Here is a 22254-nt window from a genome sequence, read left to right as displayed (position 1 = left end):
CCCATAAATGCTATTCTTATTAAATCATGAATGACTCAGGCTCCTGGCTGCTCTGTAAGGCTTTGCAAGTCTGCCTGGTGAGTTTCCTATGAAAGATACCTAATTCACTTTGTAAAAGCTTAAGAAGCTCCCTTTAAAGAACAATGATAGAACCTTCATTGTTGTTTATTTCAGCACTGCTTGTGCACCGGGAGCCCCACTAAGCCTCCCATGATAGCACCTCTGTGTATACACCCCCCAGCCACTGTCAGACAGGAACCATCATTCCCATTTTCCAGATTAGGCAAGCGAGGCTCAGAGGATGCTGCCCAAGGTCATATAGCTCTCGTAGCAGTCTTTTATCATGGCAGAACAAGTTTCTACTAAAGGGGAGGTTTTTTACATTTATTTCCTCAGTTTCCCAGGGGTCACGAGTTGGTGCACAGCTTAGCTGGCCCTTCTGCTCAGGGTGTCACAAGCCTTCGATCCTGGAGCCCACTGGGATGCCTTCCTTTCTGGATCTTTCTGGATCTGTCCCAAGGTCTCCTGATTGTTGACAGACTTCTGTCCCTGGTGGCTACAGGAGTGAAGTCCCTGTTTCCTTGCTGACACTCAGTTTCTAGAAGTGCCTGTAGTCCCCTGTCATGTAGCTGCTCCCACAGGATGGCCGGCAAGGGAGGCTGCTGTATTCAGGCCCACCAGGATGAGTCTGATAGCCTGCAATCATCGGGATGACCCTGCCACCTTGTCTTGTCCCCTCAGCTGGATGGATGTCACAGGCTTAAACCATTCACCCTCTCAGCCTTCTGTGCCTTCATTGGCAAAATGAGAACTTGCTCCTGGGTCATATCAGACTTTCTCTTTCCTGCCATTCAGATGTCAACCTGATGCTACATCTTCTGAAAGCCCTTCCATGGCCGCCTACTCAAAGCAGGTCTCCTTTCTAGACCCTGATTTGTTCTTCTCAGAGTACTTGTCCCAACTTGGGGTCGTGTCCATTTTTCACTCCTGTCCCCCTCCTAGAAGCGAGCTCCATTTGACTGGCTCTGTCTTGTCCACTGTCGTGGCCCCAGGGACCATGGAGGGGATGCCTGAGGATCGCTGACTCCCCTGTGTGCTGAGAGCCGATGCAGAGCTTGTGTCAGACAGTTTGTCCACACCACAAGGGAAGCCGAGGTACAGGGGGTTCACCCCAACAGCAAGAGCTGCGGGCGTGGGGACTCAGGCAGGTTGCTCCTGAGTAGGACTCGCCCAGACAGAACACCCTCTTTCCTTGGAGCCGCGGGATCTAGTCTACCAAGTCACTCGTGCGTGCTAAGTGCCTTCAGTCATGTCCGAGTCTGCAACCCCATGGACTGTAGCCCACCAGGCCCCTCTGTCCATGGGGATTCTCCAGGAGTGGGTTGCCATTTCCTTTTCCAGGGGGTCTTCCTGACCCAGAGATCGAAGGACCTTGAGTCCCTTATGTCCTCTGAATTGGCAAGCGGGTTCTTTGCCACTAGCGCCACCTAGAAAGCCAAGTCACTCATACCTCTGCCCTTGTTTGGTCCTCAGGATGTAAGAGACCACAAACAGGGACCTTCTGATGGGCTCTAATGGACGGTGGTCCTCTCCAAGGTCACACCATGGTCACTGAGGGACTCTGGTTGGAGCTTGACATTGACCCACCTCCTCCATAAGCTCTCCTTCTGCTCCATTAGGCATGCAGCTTCCTGTGGCTGTTGCAGTAAATTCTCACAAAATCGGTGGCTTCAAAACATGTAAATCTGTGACCTCACAGTTCTGGCCAGAAGGCTGAAATTCAGGTGCCCGTGGGGCCACCCTTCCCCAGAGGCTCTGGGAGAGAATCTTTGCCTTCCTCTTCCAGCTTCTGGGAGCTGCTGGTTCTCCTTGGCTTGTGGCCGCATCACTCCAGACTCTGCCTCTGTCTAGACATTGACCTCTTCTCCCCATTGTGTCTGTGACAAAACCCCTCTCTCCTTTCTAAGATAACAGACAGCATCAAACTCAAGGTTATTTCATCTTGAGATCCTTAACTAATTCCTTGGAGGAGCAAAGGCCGTGACTCAAAATAGCATCATGTTCTGAGGTCCTAAGTATTCTGAATTCTGGGGGGATGCTATTCACCCACCTATACCAGTCGCCTCTCCTTAGGCCTGCCACCACTGCCCCATCTTTTCTTGGTTCTGCCATCCTGGTCCCCACTGGTCCATGTGATCCCTGGCCGGCCATTCCCTCTTCCCTGGGCTTCGTGGCCAGTCTGTACTATGGCTTCTGAGCCTCCCACCTGCGTGTCTCCCCTCCCCTTCCCACTGAGTCTGAGCTTCTGGAGGGGAGGGACTATGTCTGGAGCCTCTGCAGGTCAAGTTCTCTGCCCAGATCTGCCAGGAGGAAGCACTTGAGGAATGTCCCCAGAAGGAAAAGGAAGGGACTGAAGGAGGAGATGAAGGATGAAGAAGGAAGGACTGGAGAGAGGTGGTCAGAAAACCCAAGACAGGGCACGCTCAGCATCAGGGGAGGCAGCAGCTCGGGTCAAGGACCTTGCAGCCGTTCGGGTCCAGGCTTCTGGTCCATGGCCACCTCTTCTGAGATGCCCAGGCCCCAGACAAGGTCACCGTAGCCCAGTGACACCTTAAAGAAAGGATGCTCTTTCACACTCACTGCTGTTTTCATTCTTAACAAGTATCTATTTTCCTTTTTCTCACCTTTCTTGAAACACTCCTGGGGTAGGCCCCAGACAGGGGCCAAGTGTTTGCTGATTTGAGCCACAAACACTTGACTCCAGGTCTTCTGCCTTTTGTTTTAATTGTGTGCATTCTGAAGTTCATCCTTCCCCTGGGGGCTCCGTTAACAACTCACCTCTGTTCACCAGGGATGTTGGTGAACTTGGCAGCATGGAGTTCATTGGTTTAATGCCCATCAATATTCATGGTGGGAAAAGTCACAATAAAATGAAAATTTAATATATGGATTGAGTGTCTCTTTCTTTCCCCAAAGCTGCAGACATTGCCTCATATGGTTCCAAATAACCACGTTGTGTTTTCAGGTAGAATTGCTATTTGATAAACTCTGGAGCAGTCACTTTTTATTTCCAAGAAAGCTATCATTAGTCTCAAAGGATTTGACATTGACTCTAAATGGGTGAGTGGGGCTTGCATTTCTAAAATCTATGGCTTTAATACAACACTTTGGAAAGTGTGTGCTTGCTAATAGTAAATCAGAGCTGAAAGTGTCAAATCAGTTTCTCCAAGGCTGTGTATCTCACATTCATTCTTCCCTGTTTCCTGTGTGTTGATAAAGATTCTCTTCTCTCTAAATCTCTGCTCAGGCTCTTCTGAGTTCTTTTGAAACTGGGCTTCATCTTTTGGACTTCCATGTTGGTTTCTGCATTGTCCAGTCTTAGTAAAAACCTACTAAGTCAGTTTAGGGGCTTCCATGATAGCTGAGATGGTAAAGAATCTGCTTGCAATGCAGGAGACCGCAGTTCGATCCCTGGGTCAGGAAGATCTGCTGGAGAAGGCATACGCTACCCACTCCAGTATTCTTGGGCTTTCCTGGTGGCTCAGCTGGTAAAGAATCTGCCTGCAATGTGGGAGACCAGACTTTGTTCCCCAGACTGGGAAGATCCCCTGGAGAAGGGAACAGCTACCCACTCCAGTATTCTGGCCTGGAGAATTCCACGGACCATATAATCCATGGGGTCACAAAGAGTCAGATGCTACTGAGCGACTTTCACTGTTACCTTCACTAAGTCGGTTTAGCCATAATCCACTATCCTCCCAAACTCATCATCCTCTGATCAGCTTGCTCATCCCCCAAGTGGTTTGATGCCCTGGCTGCCCTCAGCAAGAATACTGATGAAAAGTTAGTGACTTTCCATCCACCAACCCCTACCTCCTCAGCTTCAAATTCCCACTTGTCCACACTGTGTTTGGAATGAAGCCCAGTTCTATGCTGAGATCCCTTTTCCCCTTTGGTGATTGCTGTTGGATAAAATCTATCTTCAGTGCTTTAACTACTGTCCTGGTTTTTCTCTGACAGTGTCTGCTGGTTACAAGCACCATGCTGGAAGTGCAAAAAGTGAAGAAAGCAAAGCCCCTGCCTTTAAAAACACAGCTTGGAGTTGGGAGCCCTTTGCTTTAAGGATGAGGAGAGCTGAAGTTTTCAGAAACTGCCTAGCTCAGATTTTGCTGCACATGGCCCACTGTGTTACCCTAAAAGTGAAAGTGTTAGTCGCTCAGTTGTGTTGGACTCTGCAATCCTATGGACTATAGCCCGCTAGGCTCATCTGTCCATGAAATTCTCCTGGCAGGAATACTGGAGTGGGTTGCCATTCCCTTCTCCAGGGGATCTTCTTGACCCAGGGATCAAACCTGGGTCTCTTGCATTACAGGCAGATTTTCTACCATCTGAGCCACCAGGCAGGCCCTAAACAGGATCAGCAGCCTTCTAAAAGGACCAGATAATAACTATTTCAGATTTTGAGGGCCACATCAGTGTGTGTTATACATTTCTTTTCATTTTTGCTTTGTGTGCTGCACATGTGTCTTGTTTTGCTTTTCATAATCCTTTAAAAATGTAGAAACCCTCCTAAGCTCACAAACTGCAAAAACTGGTTGATTGCTGGGTGTGATCTTTCAAGAAACTAAATTGACACCTTCAACCCTGATTTACTCATCATGAGCATGCATGTGCTTTCTGAAGCTCCATATTAAAATCACAGATTTTAGAAATGCATGCTCCATTCACTTCTTTATAATAAATGTCCCATCTCCTGAGATTATACAAAAACTAGCAGAGACTGTGGTCCATCTCTGACCCGGACAAGTTACTGACCCTCCTAGAGCTGCAGTTCCCAGGTCTATGGAACAAAGGCCATTAAACCTGGGAGGTTAGTATGTACTGAGGGGCGAGGGCTAAATTCCACCAGGAAGCAAAAATGTCTGTACTCACTGAAGAGACCCAGGGCTCAGTGAGCAGTCACTCCTGGGAGTCAACTGGCCAGACATCATTAAAACATTCAGGAAAAAATATACTCACACAATCCGCTTGCAGTTCCAGGAAAAGAAAAGGAAAGCAAGGACACCGGGCTCTGCTTTTGTAATAATAACAACTGTCCTGCTTGCTGCCTGAGCCTTCAGGCCGGGGGAGAGGCAAGCACACTGGGTGTTGTCAGGTGTTTGTCCCCAGCTGTCATGCTTGACATGTGCTCCTCCATACACTCAAGGAATCCTATTTTCAGCTTCTCTGTTTTCTCTTGCAGAGACATCAAGCCAGACAACATATTGCTGGACGAACATGGTAAGCCTGTTACGTTTTCTAGAGACTGTTTCAGTGGCAATTTTGAGGCTCTGGGAATCTGGGGTGGGGGCGGCTCCTGGTGAGCTGGATCTTAGGGTTGACTAGAAAGCCTTTTTTGTTTCAATCCTGCTGAGTGGACACCTGTGTAAATTTCTGGTCTGTGTCCTGCCGCGGTGAGTCCAGTCCAACAGTCCAACGTATCTGAAGGTTTCGCATCCAAAGACCTCATTGTTCACATCCTGGTGTGAGAATGACAGGGCAAGAGTGGGAATGGGAGACAGGGTTGGAGGCTTTGAGTCTCCCCACCCCTGCCCCCCGGCCTGTGAATCTAAGGGCTTCAGAAAAGTCACTCACACTCACCTCTCAAAGCCTCTGTGTCTTCCTTGGTATAACAGTCAAAACTGTACCCACATTCCCGACTGTCATGGGATCAAGTGGGATAGAGTATGCCTGGTGAGTTGGACATCAATCATCAGTAATCCGCTAAAGCCTTTCCTCACCCGGGCTTCTCAAGCTTTCATGAGGAGTCAGGGCAGCTTCTTAAACTGATTCAGTAGACTAAGTTGGGTCTGGGACTCTGCATTTCTCCCCACTCCCAGTTAAGCCTGACACTGCTGGTCCATGGAGATAGTTCCCTGTCAGTGGCTTTCTGACTCTGGTCTTATCAGAATCCCCCTGGGGGGCTTGGTAAGAAGCAGAGGACGGACCCTGCTTTAGAGAACCTGGGCCTCGGTGTTCTGAGTCAACCCCTGGGATGTGGTATCCAACCAAGTTAGGACCGCAAGTCCAGGGTACAACTCAGCAATGATGGACAGTCCACTGCAGTCCACTGCCAATATATAGCTGCCGTTGGATGTAAAGCCAAGGCCAATCATGGCGGACTTGAAGACTTAATTCGCTGATGTTCTTACAGGAACTAATCCCTCAAGGGTTTGGGGGAGGGTGGGCTGGAGTGAGCAGGTGGGGAAAAATCCATGAGATGCTGCTGAATCATCCAGAGATGAATTTGTCGACTCTTCCACACGGCTGTGCTAGACCTCCCTCCCCGACTCCACGCAGGCTGACGCTGTGGCTCGGAGCCTCTCTAGGACTCGTGTGTCTCAGGGAATCCTACCTCACTGTGTAAACCCCTTGGTATTGGGAGGCAGAGTGGGAATGGTGGATGGGACTGTCAGCACTCCAATCTCACGCCAGAGGCTAAAACCAGACCAAATGCCTTGGGGAAGTGAGTTGAAATCCCTGGACTCCTGATGGAAGGGCAAGAATAAGCTCAGGATGCCAGGGAAAACTGGGCGGAGCTGAGGATGCAAATCAGAGTCCCCAGTTTGTATGTAAAAGTCAGGAATCCCAGACCCGAGTCTCAGCTGGTCCCCCAACTAGCTGTGTGTCTTTGGGCAGGTCACACAGCAGAAGTAATACCACCTGGCAGGGCAGTGAAGGTCTAAGACGAAACGGTGAAGGTCAGCTGCTGTCCCAGCACCGAGACATAAGAGGTGCTCATGAGGGCTGTGTTAGCTTATAGGACTCAGCCTCCCCTACCCTTTCTCTGCTCAGACCACGGAAGCAGGTGAGGTGGAGGCAAGCAGAGGCCCAGGCTGAGTGATGCAGGACCCCGGGCAGAGCTTTCCTGGAAGCCAGGGGCCTGGGAAGCAGGGTTCTGGCTGGAATACTCAGAGCCATGCCTACTTACTGAGAGAGACTTTGGGACAAACACCTTTCAGGCCCTGGGCAGCTTTCCTTCTGGAAAGCAAAATCAAGACAGGAACACCAGGCAATAGGAATAATTCAGCCGCTTCATCTACAAAGAAATGAGATTCAGGGAGCCCGTGGGGTAGCTGGGCCTGCCTGATGCCACAGTTCCTGCCCGACGCTATAGCCTCGGGCCACAGCTCACACCGCCTTCTCTGCGTTCCCTCGCTCCTGAGTTCCTGGATCTGCACCCATCCTTTCCTTCCTCCCCTTCTGCACTTGGCCTCACCTCTCCACCTCAGCCCTTTCCTGTTTTTCAGATTTCCTCCCTGTCAGTCCAGTTCAGTCGATCAGTCGTGTCCAACTCTTTGTGACCCCATGAACTGCAGCACGCCAGGCCTCCCTGTCCATCACCAACTCCAGGAGTCCACCCAAACCCATGTCCATTGAGTCGGTGATGCCATCCAACCATCTCATCCTCTGTCATCCCCTTCTCCTCCTGCCCTCAATCTTTCCCAGCACCAGGGTCTTTTCCAATGAGTCAGCTCTTTGCATCAGGTGGCCAAAGTATTGGAGTTTCCGCTTCAACATCAGTCCTTCCAATGAACACCCAGGACTGGTCTCCTTTAGGATGGACTGGTTGGATCTCCTTGCAGTCCAAGGGACTCTCAAGAGTCTTCTCCAGCACCACACCCTGTCCTTCACCATCCCCTTATACAGAGTTCTGACCCTGAGCTGTGGTTTTGCAGCATTCCACACACTCCCCAAGCACCTCTTACTGGACCCTTCTCTCTCTTCTCTAAGCTCCTATTTTATCAAGCTTAGTGTGGGAACGGAGCACTGAACACTGTTTCATACTAAGGAGTGAGTGGCTGATACCCTCCCCTCCTTAAGCTTCAGCATCCAGTGGGTGCCTTTTCAGAAAGTGCAGAAGGAAAGTCAGGAGCAGAGATTCTCAGAAAACACAAGTCTCCTCCCCAGGAGAGAAGGACAGGAGAGGAGGCTGTGACCATGGTTTTCCTTTCTCTGATTTATGACAGCAGACAGAATCTCATTAGCTTTTCTTTTTTTTTTTCTTTCTTAGTCATTGTTGCCTTTCTTTTCCTTCCAGCTCTACTGAGGTGTTATTGGAAAATAAAAACTGTATATATGTAGCACAATATGTTGTACAATGTGATTTTTAAAAGGTGTACAATATGATGATTTAATTCACATATACATTGTGAAATCAACTCCACAATCAAGGTAATTAATATATCCATCACCACTCATAGTTGCATTTTTACTGTGTGAATAGTGAGAACATTTAAGATCTACCTTCTTAGCAAATTTCAACTCTACAATACAGTCTTATTGGCTACAATCACCGTTCTGTACATTGGATCTCCTTAGCCTTTTGTTAACTGCATTAAAAAAAGTTTACAAAACAGATAACTGTGTGTTCCTGTTTAAAGAGTTTGCTGATGAATCTCATTAAATGTTTTCTCAGGGGACAAGTTGGTTGCTGTGTTTACAATGAAGCATAAGCATAATTAAATAACTGCATTTATATTTTTATTAAAAATGTTCAAGATCTGCTGGTTACACAAAATCCAAGACTTATGGAAGGCTCTGCTCCCCCAGTGTCTGCACTGCGTTCCTGTCCCCCAGGCTGGATTCGTCTCCTAGAATGTGTCCTAATTCTCCTCTGAGATTGAGCTCTCTTGGCTAACAGCAAAAGCAGAGAGATGGCACATGCATCCTAGGTCGCTCAGTCGTGTCCGACTCTTTGAGACCCTATGGACTGAAGCCCGCCAGGCCCATCTGTCCATGGGATTCTCCAGGCAAGAATACTGGGGTGGGTTGCCATGCCCTCCTCCAGGAGACCTTCCTGACCCAGGGATCGAACCCATGTCTCTTATGTCTCCAGGCAGGTTCTTAACCACTAACACCACCTGGGAAGCCTGAAGGAGACCATTCCTGGAGGTAAAAGGAAGTTGAAGGAAAAGGTAGCATACTAGAGTAGTATGAGGAGAAGAGCTGAGTGTGCTTTAGGGCTGAGGGCAAAGTGCTTGAGGAAATCGGGAATTTAAACTGTAGGGAGAAGGGGAAGGGATTGCATTTAATTTTTCTCATGGTACAGTGATGCTGGGTGATGAATAGCCACCTGAATATAATGGCACAAACATGCATCCAGTTAAGCTCACAGGTCTCAGAAGCTTTCCTAGGCAGGGCTTGCTCCTAAGACTGAGGTCCAACAGGGTCAGCTAGGCAGCTGCAGTGACATTGGCTCTGCTCACTGCGACGTCTGGGGTTCACCTGGCTGCTTGCTGGTACACCATGACTTTGGTTCGTTGACTAGACAGCTCAGCCCAGCGGCTCATGGGTCATCCTCTGGCACGTCAGCCCCATGTGACCTTGTATGGCCAGAGCAGGAGAAGGAGCAGGGAAAGTCCAATCACTCAGCCTCCGCCTGTGTCACGTTTGCTGCCATCTCAGTGGGCAAAGCAAGCCATAAGGCCCAACCAGCTGGGGGGTTGGGCACTGCCAAGTTGCATCCCAAGAAGGATGGATCCCAAGATGGGGAAAGAGATTAATGCAATCATCTGCAAGATGCTCATAGAAAAGGAGTCACTAGCACAAGTAGGGGTGCTGGTCTTTAACATGCGGAACTTGTTATTTTTGTTCAGTTGCTCAGTTGTGTCCAACTCTTTGAGACCCCCATGGACTGCAGCATTCCAGGATTTCCCTGTCCTTCACTATCTCCCAGAGCTTGCTCAAACTCATGATCATTGAGTTGGTGATGCCATCCAACCATCTCATCCTTTGCCTCCCCTTTCTCCTTTTGCCTTCAATCTTTCCCAGCATCAGGATCTTTTCCAGTGAGTTGGCTCTTCACATCAGGTGGTCAGAGTACTGAGGCTTCAGCTTCAGCATCAGTCCTTCCAATGAATACCCAGGATTGTTTTCCTTTAGGATTGACTCTTTCCTTTAGGCTTGATCTCCTTGCTGTCTGAGGGACTCTCAAGAGTCTTCTCCAGCACCACAGTTTGAAAGCATCACTGGAGAGCTTTCAGTTCAGTTCAGTCACTCAATCATGTCTGACTCTTTGTGACCCCATGGACCACAGCACGCCAGGCCTCCCTGTCCATCACCAACTCCTGGAGTTTACCCAAACTCATGTCCATTGAATCGGTGATGCCATCCAACCATCTCATCCTCTGTCTTCCCCTTCTCCTCCTGCCCTCAATCTTTCCCAGCATCAGGGTCTTTTCAAATGAATCAGCTCTTCGCATCAAGTGGCCAAAGTATTGGAGTTTGACTTCCCTCAAAATGGGCAAAGAACTGGGAGTCAGAGACAGAAGGGCAGTGCTTGCATTTTTCCCTGAGTGTCACTAAAGGCTCTTGTTCAAATTTGCTGACCGTATACTGTTAGCTTTCTGCATCTGAGGGGTCCACGTTCTCACATTCAGCCAGTCTCAGATCAAAAAACATTTGGGGAAAAAAATTCCAAAAAATGTCAAAAAGCAAAACTTGAATTCAAGGCTGGCAACTATTTATATAACATATACATTGTATTTATGACTATTTACATAGCATTTGCATTGTATTAGGTATTAAAAGTTGAAAAAACTTGGGCAGGTGTGCCCAAGTGGTAAATTCTACACCACTTTATACAAGGGGTTCTAACATCCAAAGATTTTGGTATCAATGGGGGTCCTGATGCTAGTCCCTTGAAGATACCAAGAGACAGCTGTAGCTTTTTCCTCTTCTGTATGCAAAAAAGTGATTCCTCTATTTTGCAGACCTGCCATAGGCCAGGCATTGTGCCACGTGACCCAAGGACACAGAGCCCCTGTGGTCAAGAACCTCACAGGCTAGGGTAGTGTTTCTCAGCCATGGCTGCACATCACCTAGGAACTATAAAAAGTGCCAATGCCAAGGGCCAAACTTAGAAGTCCTATTTGACTCATCTTGCAGGAGAAAGCGGGATTTTTAAAGTTACCAGGTGGTTCTAAGGTGTACCCAGGGCTGTGGGAGGGATAGAGTGATACAGACCCAGCAAGGCCAGTGCTGGGCAGCTGTGCAGGAACACCATGGCAGTGAGGCTTGGGGAGGAGGAGGAGGGAGGGTTTGCTGGATCCTGCAGCATGCATGGGGTCAACAGAGCATTGGGAAGGGCAACAGAGCATTCCGGAAGGCCAGTGAGAAAGCTCCAATGGTCTCAGGACAGCTGTCTATGAAGTGTAGAACTCACTCTTCTCAGTGGCTTGGGATGAAGACTTGGGGGTCAGAAACCTCAGCTGGAGCTTTAGGATCTTTCATAAAGGCACACCAGCAGAGTGAATTTGTTTTCTCATTGTATTCACTGAGTCTTCTATTTCCTGTATGCGGATGCTTGACTTTTGCACACTCCAGGCCACTGTCCACTTTCCCTAAGCTTCCCTGTGCCAGGACCCAGATGACCAGGGACAGTCCTGTGCCCCCAGAAACTCCTGAAATTATTCAGACTAGCCAGTCCTAAGCCTGTTTGCCCTGCCTCTCCTGTTCCTTCCCACAGAAACCACCAGAGAGGCTCTTGATCACGTTTTCTCCCTTATCCCTATGTTTCGTGATCAACCCTGGTGCTTCCCCGGGGTGACCCCCAATGGTATGATGTATCCCCTCCTCTTAGGAGCCGTGAATGGCAGGCTTATCTTTTCAACAGCTGCTAAGTTGCCTCAGTCATGTCCGACTCTGTGCGACCCCATAGATGACAGCCCACCAGGCTCCGCCGTCCCTGGGATTCTCCAGGCAAGAACACTGGAGTGGGTTGCCATTTCCTTCTCCAGTGCATGAAAAGTGAAAGTAAGGTCTCTCAGTCGTGTCCGACTCTTCGCGACCCCATGGACTGTAGCCTACCAGGCTTTTCTGGCCATGGGATTTTCCAGGCAAGTCTCTTAATCCGTTGGCTTTACTATACCTCAAGTTTTCTATTAATAGACAATATTTCAGAGCACGCACTCATTGGACTCATTTTGAAGACTTGCCTCTCCATCTGTTGCTAACATATTTGTTGATAATTGTGATGCGTGCTCCCCAAAATGGCAATATCCAGCAGCAGCAACACCCCCATCCCCCTCATCAGAACACTGTGTGTGCCATGCCATCTCCATCTTGGCAGGAAGAGAATCCAGGAAATTAACAGAAGACGTGTGTCGATGCTGAAGCCTGAGATACAGAGATTGGAACAGCTGAGATGGAAGTGGGGAGAACCACTAGGGCAGATTGAGGGGCAGAGGTATTTCTGCTAAGTCTGAGGAGCCAAGAGTTAGTGTCATTATTCTAGATAGGGTTCCAAGGAATGCAGTTTAAAGCTATACTGGGATCCTTGGGAGGGCTGTATTGAGATTCTTGCTGAAGACTGCTGGGAGGGGAAGGAAGTGTCTAGTACCATGTGATGTCTTAAGGTCCTGAAGACCCTGTGTAAGGAATCTCTCATGACCCTCCACTAAATAGCCTCCTGTATTAGCTTCCCAGAGGTGTTGAAACAAAGCCCACAAATTGAGAGGCAATCAAGAGCAGAGATGTATTTTCTCACAGTCTTGGAGACTGAAATCCAAGGTCAAGATGTCTGCAGGGCTGTGCTCCCTCTGAAGGCAACAGGCATGGGTAGGTGTCAGTTCTGTCCCCTAGCTTCTGATTTGGTGACATGCATACTTCTTTGGCTTGAGACAGTGTAACTCCAGCCTTCAAATGGCTTTCTCCCTTGGCTTACTTTCTACTTCCAAACCTTGTGCTGTGCTAGTTGCCCAGTCATGTCTGACTCTTTGTGACCCCGTGGTCTGAAGCCTGCCAGGCACCTCTGTCCATGGGGATTCTCCAGGCAAGAATATTGGAGTGAGTAGCCATGCCCTCCTCCAGGGGGATCTTCCTGACCCAGAGATCAAATCCAGGTCTCTCACATTGCAGGTGGATTCTTTACTGTCTGAGCCACTAGGGAAACCCCATTCCAAATCTTGCCTGAGTGCATTTGAACAGCATGCATTTGAATGACAGAATCTAAATCTTGCCCAGAACCCTAGCTGCAAGAGAGTCAAGACATGTTTTTTTTGTTTTTCTCTCTCTCTCTCTCTTTCTTGTCCTTATAATACAGGGGGCAGGAAAGAAAGGAGTGGAAAACGATAGTAAGTGTCAAAAGATAATCTCTATCCCAGTGCCCCTCAGAGTCCTTGCAAAGAGCAGATCATGGCTGAGAAAGTGTTCTAAAAGCTTCTCTGCGTCTGATTCATTGTGATTTGTATGACTGTGTAAAGTCACATACCAACATATATATGGAAGGGGAGCACGTTGGTCAGATAGCCTTGGCTATTTTAGTAACTAATTAACCAAAATCTAGTGATTTAACATTAAAAGCCACAGAAGTAGAGAAAAGGGAAAGAAACAGAATTGTTGAGCTCATTCAAAAGCCTTGAGTGAGGTGGTGTTTAAACAGGATCAACTCAAATAGGATGTGAAGGCTGGGCATATTTTATGAAACACAGTGTATCTGGGGGAAGGTATTGAAAATCATCTCAGCTGAGTTGTTCAGGTGCTTAGTTGTGTCTGACTCCTTATGACCCCATGGACTGCAGCTGGGAATTCCCCCAAATCTCAGTCTAGGAGCTTAGAAAATCCCAGGCCTGTTGCATTTCTTGTTCCGTTTTTTGTTCTCTTCTGCCGAAGGAGATCTGGGAACACACAGATTGTTTTGATAGCCCTGCCTCCTACCCTATGACCAACAAATGGAAGGAAGTCAAAGCAAATAAAGCAGAAGAAAATCAGAGGGTCACTTCATTCTACATCAGGCAAAGGCCTGCCCTCACACAGTCAGTCTTCCTACTGCAGTAAAGCCAAAAGAAGCCTGAATAAGCTGGTACCCTAGAATTTGATTTGTTTCTCTCCCTCTCTCTCTCTCTCCCTTCCTTTCTTTTTCTTTCTTTTTTATTTCCTTCTTTCCTTCCTTCCTTCATTTTTTCTCTCTCTTTCTGCCACTGTCCTGAAGTAAGTTCAGTATGATCTCCATGAAGAGAAGTGGGAGGAAGGAAAAGTGTTCAGGATGCATGATCCTAAGGGGAGGATCGGCATCCGGGGTTCTATCACACTGGCATCTTGGAAGTACAGATATTATTAGCTTCATCAGCAGTGAGCTCTGGGGCCTGCCATGGGTGGGGCACCTGGACCCACAGCCAGGGTTCTCATCCTCTTGAGCATCCTTGGGCATCCAGCTGCATCTTTTCAGCAGCACCCCTCTGACCTCTGGCTTAGGCACGTTGTACACCTTGTAAACCAGCTAAGATGGAGACAGATGTTCACACGAGACTTGACTCTGAATTTCAGGGAAACAAGGCCAAAAAATGATGTGGTAGAAGATCATCTCTTACACAGGGGCTTCTTGCCATCCTAACTTCTGGTCTAGCGCCCTCTGATGGCTACTACCTGAAGTCCAATCTTGGCTTCTGAGGACAGATCTAAAGAGAACTTACTCTGCACTGAATAAAGCCTACCACTGGGTTGACTATCCCCTCCCAAGCAGAATCTCATCTTCTCCCAGGCAGTGGCCTTGTTGGTCCCAGTGAGATCACTCCACTGTCCTCCTTCATTTGGTAAATATCCACACAGAGTTAAGGTTATTTCATTTCAGGAACTGAGAGGGGTGAAGGGGAGGGAGGGAGCATGGTGGAGCAGGAACAGACAATTGTGCAGTGTGGCTGCAGGAGAAGCAAGTGAAAATACAACAAAATTCAGGACGCTTTGGATGCTTCCTCCTGGAATATGTAAGGAAAATGCAGGAATCAAAGTAGGAGTCACTGCTACTGGTAATGCTGAGTTGATTCTGTGCATCAGTAATTATACCCCAGTGCAGGGACTGTGGATGGAACTTTAGCCCTGTATAATCTCCATCATCCTATTCTATCCCCCAGTTCCATGGCACAGATAACTGACACATCCCTAGTGCGTAGAGTTTCAAGTGCCCTTCCCCCAAATTCACAGATTGCTGTTGTTCAGTCACTAAGTTGTGTCCTACTCTTTGCAACCCCATAACCTGTAGCACACCAGGCTTCCCTGTCCTTCACTCTCTTCCGGAGTTTGATCAAACTCATGTCTATTGAGTCAGTGATGTTATCTAACCATCTCATCTTCTGCTTCCCCCTTCAATCTTTTCCAGTGAGTTGGCTCTCTGAAGCAGTGACCAAAGTATTGGAGCTTCAGCTTCAGCATCAGTCCTTCCAATGAATATTCAAGGTTGATCTCCTTTAGGATTGACTGGTTTGATCTCCTTACTGTCTAAGGGGCTCTCAAGAGTCTTCTCCAGCACCACAGTTTGAAAGCATCAAGCTTTGGCGCTCAATCTTCTTTATGGTCCATTTCTCACTTCCGTACACTTTTCATGTACATGCCGAGCCTGACGCTAACCCCAGGGAGTACAAAATCACAGAGATGGTGGCTAAGTCTCATTATCTGAGATCTGGTTGAAAAATTGATGCTGCTGTAGTCTTAAAAGTAAAAAATGGAATTTTGTCAACTCCTGTAAATATCACAATAGCTCTGAGAACTAAAAGATGAAGAAAGGTGATAGCATTTGCTTACCATATTTCTTTCATTCCATCTTTTATTTGGTCAGTAAGTCAGCCAGTCAACAAACACTTGTTAAGTACATTTTCCAGGTCATGCCAGTGCTAACATATAGGGGACATAGAAATGAACAAGGGAGGATACCTGATCTCAAGGGGACAGACACAGCAGATACAGCATAGTGGATGCTAGGATGGAAATGAAAATGGAGAGGAGTTGGGAGGGTCCAGGAGAGAGGCCTAAACTGGTCAGTCTGCCATGGACCAAGTATCCATGGAATTAAATTGGTATGTTGAAGCCTCAACTCCCACTGTGATGACTTTTGGAGCTGAGGCCTTTAAGAAGTAATTGGGTTTGGAAGAAGTCAAAGGATTGGAGCCCCCACAATGGGATTTGTGCCCTATAATGGGATGAGGGGACCAAGCTTGCTCTCTCCTCACAATGTGAGGATACAGCAAGAAACTTGCCATGTAATCCAGGAAGAAACTAAGGACCCTACCATGCTGGCACTCTGGTCTTGGACTTCCAGGCTCTGATGCTGAGGATGTTGATGTTTACACCACCCAGTCCATGGTAATCTGTTTTAGCAGAGCAAGTCAACTGAGACACAACCCCCTCATGGTAGTGAGTTTCCTGTTAGTGGAAGCAATCAAGCAAAGGCTGGATGTCCACCCATCAGTAATACAACTCGAGCCAGGTTTTGAAAGATGAATGGAAATCTGCCAGGCAGAGGGAAAAGCTTTCCGAATGGTGTCAAAGTCTTGGAGGTGTGATGAATTTCCATGTGTTCAGAGAAAGGAGAGAGCAGGGCTGGAGTACAGGATGCATTAACAGGGGTGGAAGGGCAATTGTTGATGATTCTCATTCAAACTTTTACTAATGGATCTCACACCGTATACTGGGCTCATTCTCCCACTGATTTCTGAATGTTTTTAATTTACAGAAAGCAAATAGCCAAAAACTCTGTTCATATTTGCACACTTTGTAGTAAATTTCCATTATCCTGAGAAGGAACTCAGAGGAGACCTCGTATGGCACTAATTTTCACTTTCCCACATCTTGACTCAACCAATAAAGGAGGCACACCAGGAAGTTTCAGCTCATCAGCTAGCACGGTGTGGAAATCAAAAGGGGTTCTGCTGTCTGGCACTCCTGCTGGAGGTGAATTCCTGGGCAGACAGGTCTGCTTCAGAGCTGCCCCAGAGCCTCCACCCCGGAGGGCCAGGAGGAAACAGGGACAGGACTGGGTGACTCCACCCTGAAGGGGGCAACAAGGGACGGTGGAAATGCCCACCTGGAAGAGACTAGAGATAAAACACAGCTCCCCAAGTTTCAGCTGCCGACTGTGGATGGGTCACTGGTCTCTAGAACTTCAGGTTTGAGGAGGGGAAGGGCAGGACTTCCCTGGCAGTCCAGTTAGGACCTCACCTTCCAGTTCAGGAGGTGCAAATTCAATCCTTGGTCAGGGAACTAAGATCCCACGTGCTTCATGGACAAAAAACCAAAACCTAAAACAGAAGCAACACCGTAACAAGTTCAAGAAAAACTTTAAAAATGATCCACATCCAAAAAGTCTTTTTATAAAAGGGGATGGGTAGCCATACCCCACCCCCGACAAAAGTTCTTCAAGGACTAGCATAAACTTCGGCACCAATTCTGTACCATTTAGCAGCTTACACAGATGAGGGATGCATTTTTCCCTCCTTTATCAGTTTCCCTGCTTTGAGTCCCCCAGTAATCCACACACAAGCCAAAGTGATACAAATGAGTGGGACTGTGTCTCTCTTTCTCAAAACCCTCATGCTTGGGGTAAAAGCCACCTGACCCCTTTCCCCCTTTCTCTTTCTGGCCTCCTTGCTGGCCCTTGCAAGGTCCTGATGCTGCCAGCCCCCTCAGCCATCTCACTCCTCCCCCAAGAAGTCCACTGGCTTGCTGCCTCTCTTCTTCAGGTCTTTGCTCAAAGGTCCCATCCTCAGTCCCTTAACACCCAATTACCCTACCAGGTACTTATTAATATTAGAAGGAGGCTTATAGAGTGAAATAACCTGCTGAAATCTTATGGTAAGTGGCTGCGTGAATTAGGACACCAGCAGTGTGTGGCAGACAACAAGGAGCCCAACTCAAATCGCCCTAAGCAACGTGTTTTTCAGCACGTATAACTGAGGCCCAGTGGAATGTGGCTTCGGGCAGGGTTTGATCAGGCTTTGGCACCATTTCTTTGCTGTCCTTGCAGCTCTGGCTTCTCCAAGGATGGGCTTCATCTTTAGGTTGTCTTTCTTTGTGGCACCTAATGGCTTCTACATTTTGGGGCAGGAGTCATATGGCCACATCACACCAACCAAAGGCAGAGAATATCACTTTAGATAGCTTCTGGAAGGAAAAAGAAGAAAACTTTTCCTTTCCTGAACCCCCTAGAAAATCATCTCCCCAGTTTTCACGGGCTCTGATTAGTTCATATGCTCGGCCTGAGCCAACTATTTTTTTTTTAGTTTAAATTTCTTTATTTTAGTTGGAGGCTAATTACTTGAGCCAACTATTAAAGCCACCTGGAGACACGTGCTCCATCCCAAAGCCAAATTACATGCAAAAGTGACTTTTAGAATGATTGATGGAGTATGATCTCTTTATTGCAAGAACAAACCAAAGTCCTGTGATATGTGGATATACATTTGCATAAGCAAAAGCGAGAAAGAATGGAGGAGCTAAATGAATCAGTGTGGTTATATGGCAGGTAGAGGAGACCCTAGGATGTTGAAAGGAGAGCCTCAAACACGTATTTGTATTCTGTGATTTATTATAATGAGCTGGCATTACTTTCATTATGCAAATATTAAAGAATTTAAGAGTGGGGGAAATGAAACCAGATAAAAACCATCCATATTCTAAGATTCCAGAATTCCTTCCCAAGGGTACTGCTGTGTTTGGAACTGTACAGGTGTGGGGTGCAGAAACCACTCAGATGTCCATCTACTTTCACATACCTCACAGTCTAAAACTGGACTTGAATTTACTCGTTTGTTAGCACTAGAACTGAGGCAATGGGAGGGTGCAGGGATGGATTGGCCCCAGCTGGAGATGAGACTGGAGCCGCACCTTGGCAGGATAATGCTGCGAAGAGCAATGCTTACAGAAAATGCCCTCGTTGTTGTGTGGCAGTATGCTGTAACCATTTCTTTTTTTTTTCTTTTTGTAACCATTTCTTGTGTATTATTTCTCTGCCTTCTCCCAACAGCCCTCTGAGATGTATATTTTGTTGTCATCATCCCCATTTTACAGATGAGAAAACCAAGCCTCAGGGAGCTTGGTATTTATATTGAGGACATAATAAAAATGTTAAAGTTCAGAGGCACTGGTCCAGAGAGTGGAGGCTTTTGATAAATAAATGAGACACGTGAGACCAGACTCCTTCTTTCAGGAAAATAGTGGGGGGTGGGGTGTAAAGAGAGGCTACTCATGCCCTGAGGACACCTTATTCTGTGCACCTGCTCTGGCCAGTGGGGGCCTTAGTACGATACTGATGAACTGAGTAGGGAGGGGACTTGAGGGTGGAAACCACTTTCTGTCCAGCCTAAAGTAATGGGAGCCGACGGGACATGGGGGTCAAGTACCCTAAGAGGGAAGGAAGAGGGACACAGAAGAAGGAGACAAGGAGATGTGGGGGTGAAAGGAGAAAAGAAAATGTCAGAAGGAAAGTGGGAGGGGAAAAGGAGGAAAATCCAGATAGTCTGTATTGGTTCTCCAGGGAATCTGGGAACCTACCATCAACAGATGAAGGGGTACAGAAGATGTGGTTTAGCTATATAACAGAATACCACTCAGCCTTAGAAAAAGAATGAAAACTTGCCATTTGAATCGACATGGATGGACCTGGGGGGCCTTATGCTAAGTGTCGCCATGCTTTGCATTATCCTTGAACGTTATTCATCTTAGAGTTGAAAGTTTGTACCCTCTTACCAACCTTTCCCTATTTCCCCCTCCTCTAGCCCCTGGCACTTTTCTAACTCTCTGTTTCTATAAGTTTGGCTTTTTTTTTTTTAGATTCCACATACAAGTGAGACCGTGCAGTATCTGTCCGTCTCTGTCTGACTTCTCACTTAGCATAATGCCCTCCAGGTCCAACCTTATTGTCCCAAATGGCAGAATGTCCTTCTTTCTCAAGGCTGAGTGAATTCCATGGGATGCACGTACCACACCTGGATCCTTTGATGTACACTTAGGTTGCTTCCATGCCTTCAGTTCATTCTCTCAGTCGTGTCCAACTCTTGTGACCCCATGGACTGCAGCAGGCCTCCCTGGCCATCACCAACTCCCAGAGCTTGCTCAGACTCATGTCCACTGAGTCAGTGATGCCATCCCACCGTCTCATCCTCTGTCGTCCCCTTCTCCTCCCGCCTTCAGTCTTTCCCAGCATCAGGGTAATTTCCAATGAGTCAGTTCTTCACATCAGGTGGCCAAAGTATTGGAGTTTCAGCTTCAGCATCAGTCCTTCCAATGAATATTCAGGAGTGATTTCCTTTAGGACTGACTTGGGATGATGATTCCACTTATTATTATGATTCCATAGCTTGGCTACTTTCAATGATGTGACCAAAACAGACACTTCTAAAGTATCAAATAAATACAAATGTAAGTAAAAGTTCTAATATTTTCTTCCTGTACATCCCCCCCTTGCAGACCACAGTGTTAAATCAGACAGGAGATAACCCAGCTGCCTGCAGCTCTTGCTAACTGCTTTTTCTGATTCTCTGTCTCCAGGACACGTTCACATCACAGACTTCAACATAGCGACAGTCGTGAAAGGCGCAGAAAAGGCTTCCTCCATGGCCGGGACCAAGCCCTACATGGGTGAGTGTTCCAGGCCCCCTCAGGCCTCAGCATTCCTCTCCTGCTACATCGCACCCCTCCCTCACCATGCCTCCCACCCTGACGCCAGACCCCAGCCATGCTCTCTCACACCTTTGGCTCTTACCTAAGCTGTCTGCCTTGCCCGGAAGACCTTCTCCTCCTCTGTTTTCTAGAGAATGCTTACTTAGTCAGAAAGGTTGGCTCAGTTCAGCTCAGTTCAGTTCAGTCGCTCAGTCGTGTCTGACTCTTTGTGACCCCATGAACCGCATCACACCAGGCCTCCCTGTCCATCACCAACTCCTGAAGTCCACCCAAACTCATGTCCGTTGAGTCAGAAATGCCCATCCAACCATCTCATCCTCTGTCATCCCGTTCTCTTCCTGCCCTCAATACTTCCCAGCATCAGGGTTTTTTCTAATGAGTCAGCTCTTCGTATCAGGTGGCCAAAGTATTGGAGTTTCAGCATCAACAGCAGTCCTACCAATGAACACCTAGGACTGATCTCCTTTAGGATGGACTGGTTTGATCTCTTTGCAGTCCAAGGGACTCTCAAGAGTCTTCTCCAACACCACAGTTCAAAAGCATCAATTCTTCGGTGCTCAGCTTTCTTAATAGTCCAACTCTCACATCCATACATGACCACTGGAAAAACCATAGCCTTGATTAGACGGACCTTTGTTGACAAAGTAATGTCTCTGCTTTTTAATATGCTGTCTAGGTTGGTCATAGCTTTCCTTCCAAGGAGTAAGCGTCTTTTAATTTCATGGCTGCAATCATCTGCAGTGATTTTGGAGCCCAAGAAAATAAAGTCTGACACTGTTTCCACTGTTTCCCCATCTATTTGCCATGAAGTGATGAGACCGGTTGCCATGATCTTAATTTTCTGAATGTTGAGCTTTAAGCCAGCTTTTTCACTCTCTTCTTTCACTTTCATCAAGAGGCTCTTTAGTTCTTCTTCACTTTCTGCCATAAGAGTGGTGTCATCTGCATATCTGAGATTATTGATATTTCTCCCAGCAATCTTGATTCCAGCTTGGCTCAAGCTTAGGAAAAAATAAACGACAAACCATTCTTTTTCATTAAAGTCCAGCAGTGTTGCCAGAATAGTTTTGTTGTTGGTCATTGCAGGTCCATATTCTGAAGTACACATTGCTCTTCCAATGTAGTTTCAGGTTGGTTTTTCTGTAGGATTTTTGCTGGAAATGTCATATTGCACCGAGTCTTAGTTATGAGGGCTTCCCAGGTTGCTTAGTGTTTAAAAAAAAAAAAACAAAAAAACTTGCCTACCAATGCAGGAGACGTAAGAGATATGGGTCTGAATCCTAGGTCGGAAAGATCTCCTGGAGGAGGGCATGAAAACCCACTTCAGTGTTCTTGCCTGGAAAATCCCATGGACAGAAAAGCTTGGTGGGCTGCAATCCATGGGATCACAAAGAGTCAGGTGTGACTGAAGTGACTTAGCACACACACACCGGGTCTTAGTCATGAGATATTCAGTTGCGGCATACGGGATCTAGTTCTCCCACCAGAGATGAAACCCAGACCCCCTGCATTGGGAACATGGAGTCGTAGCCACTGGACCACAAGGGAAGCTCCCGGAAATGTCTTTTGCTTTAATACACATTCTGTTCTTTTACTTTCTTTTCTTTGTTAAGGATCCCTATTACCTGAATGTTGGGTCTTCTTTGCCAATCCTCAGCATTTGCCATTTTCAAATCTTTTGTCTCTCTTCCTATGTTCAAATTATTTCTCAATTTTTTATCTTTCTCTTTATTTTGAAGCAATCTCTGTTGTATTTGTTTTGTGTGCTTTCTCATGAAGTATTTATTTCTGAAATAATTTTCCTTTTGTTTCTAGTTTTTTCAT

The 22254-nt window shown here is 47.2% G+C and overlaps 1 protein-coding gene across 5 annotated transcripts in view; it reads left to right on the top strand.

Annotated features, from left to right (window-relative positions):
- STK32B (serine/threonine kinase 32B) overlaps positions 1 to 22254 on the top strand; it is a 389829-nt gene that overhangs the window by 309701 nt on the left and 57874 nt on the right. For 3 of the 5 annotated variants that reach the window (XM_069593236.1, XM_069593240.1, XM_069593238.1), the window contains 2 exons: positions 5243 to 5280; positions 20299 to 20388. In XM_069593236.1, coding sequence (XP_069449337.1) covers positions 5243 to 5280; positions 20299 to 20388 — 128 coding nt within the window. The remainder of the gene's footprint in view (positions 1 to 5242; positions 5281 to 20298; positions 20389 to 22254) is intronic. The other 2 variants (XM_069593237.1, XM_069593239.1) reach the window with 1 other exon arrangement.

The sequence above is a fragment of the Ovis canadensis genome, chromosome 6 (genome assembly GCF_042477335.2).
Source record: "Ovis canadensis isolate MfBH-ARS-UI-01 breed Bighorn chromosome 6, ARS-UI_OviCan_v2, whole genome shotgun sequence".
In the NCBI taxonomy this organism is placed as follows: Eukaryota; Metazoa; Chordata; class Mammalia; order Artiodactyla; family Bovidae; genus Ovis; species Ovis canadensis.
This window is presented reverse-complemented; position numbering and strand designations above follow the sequence as displayed.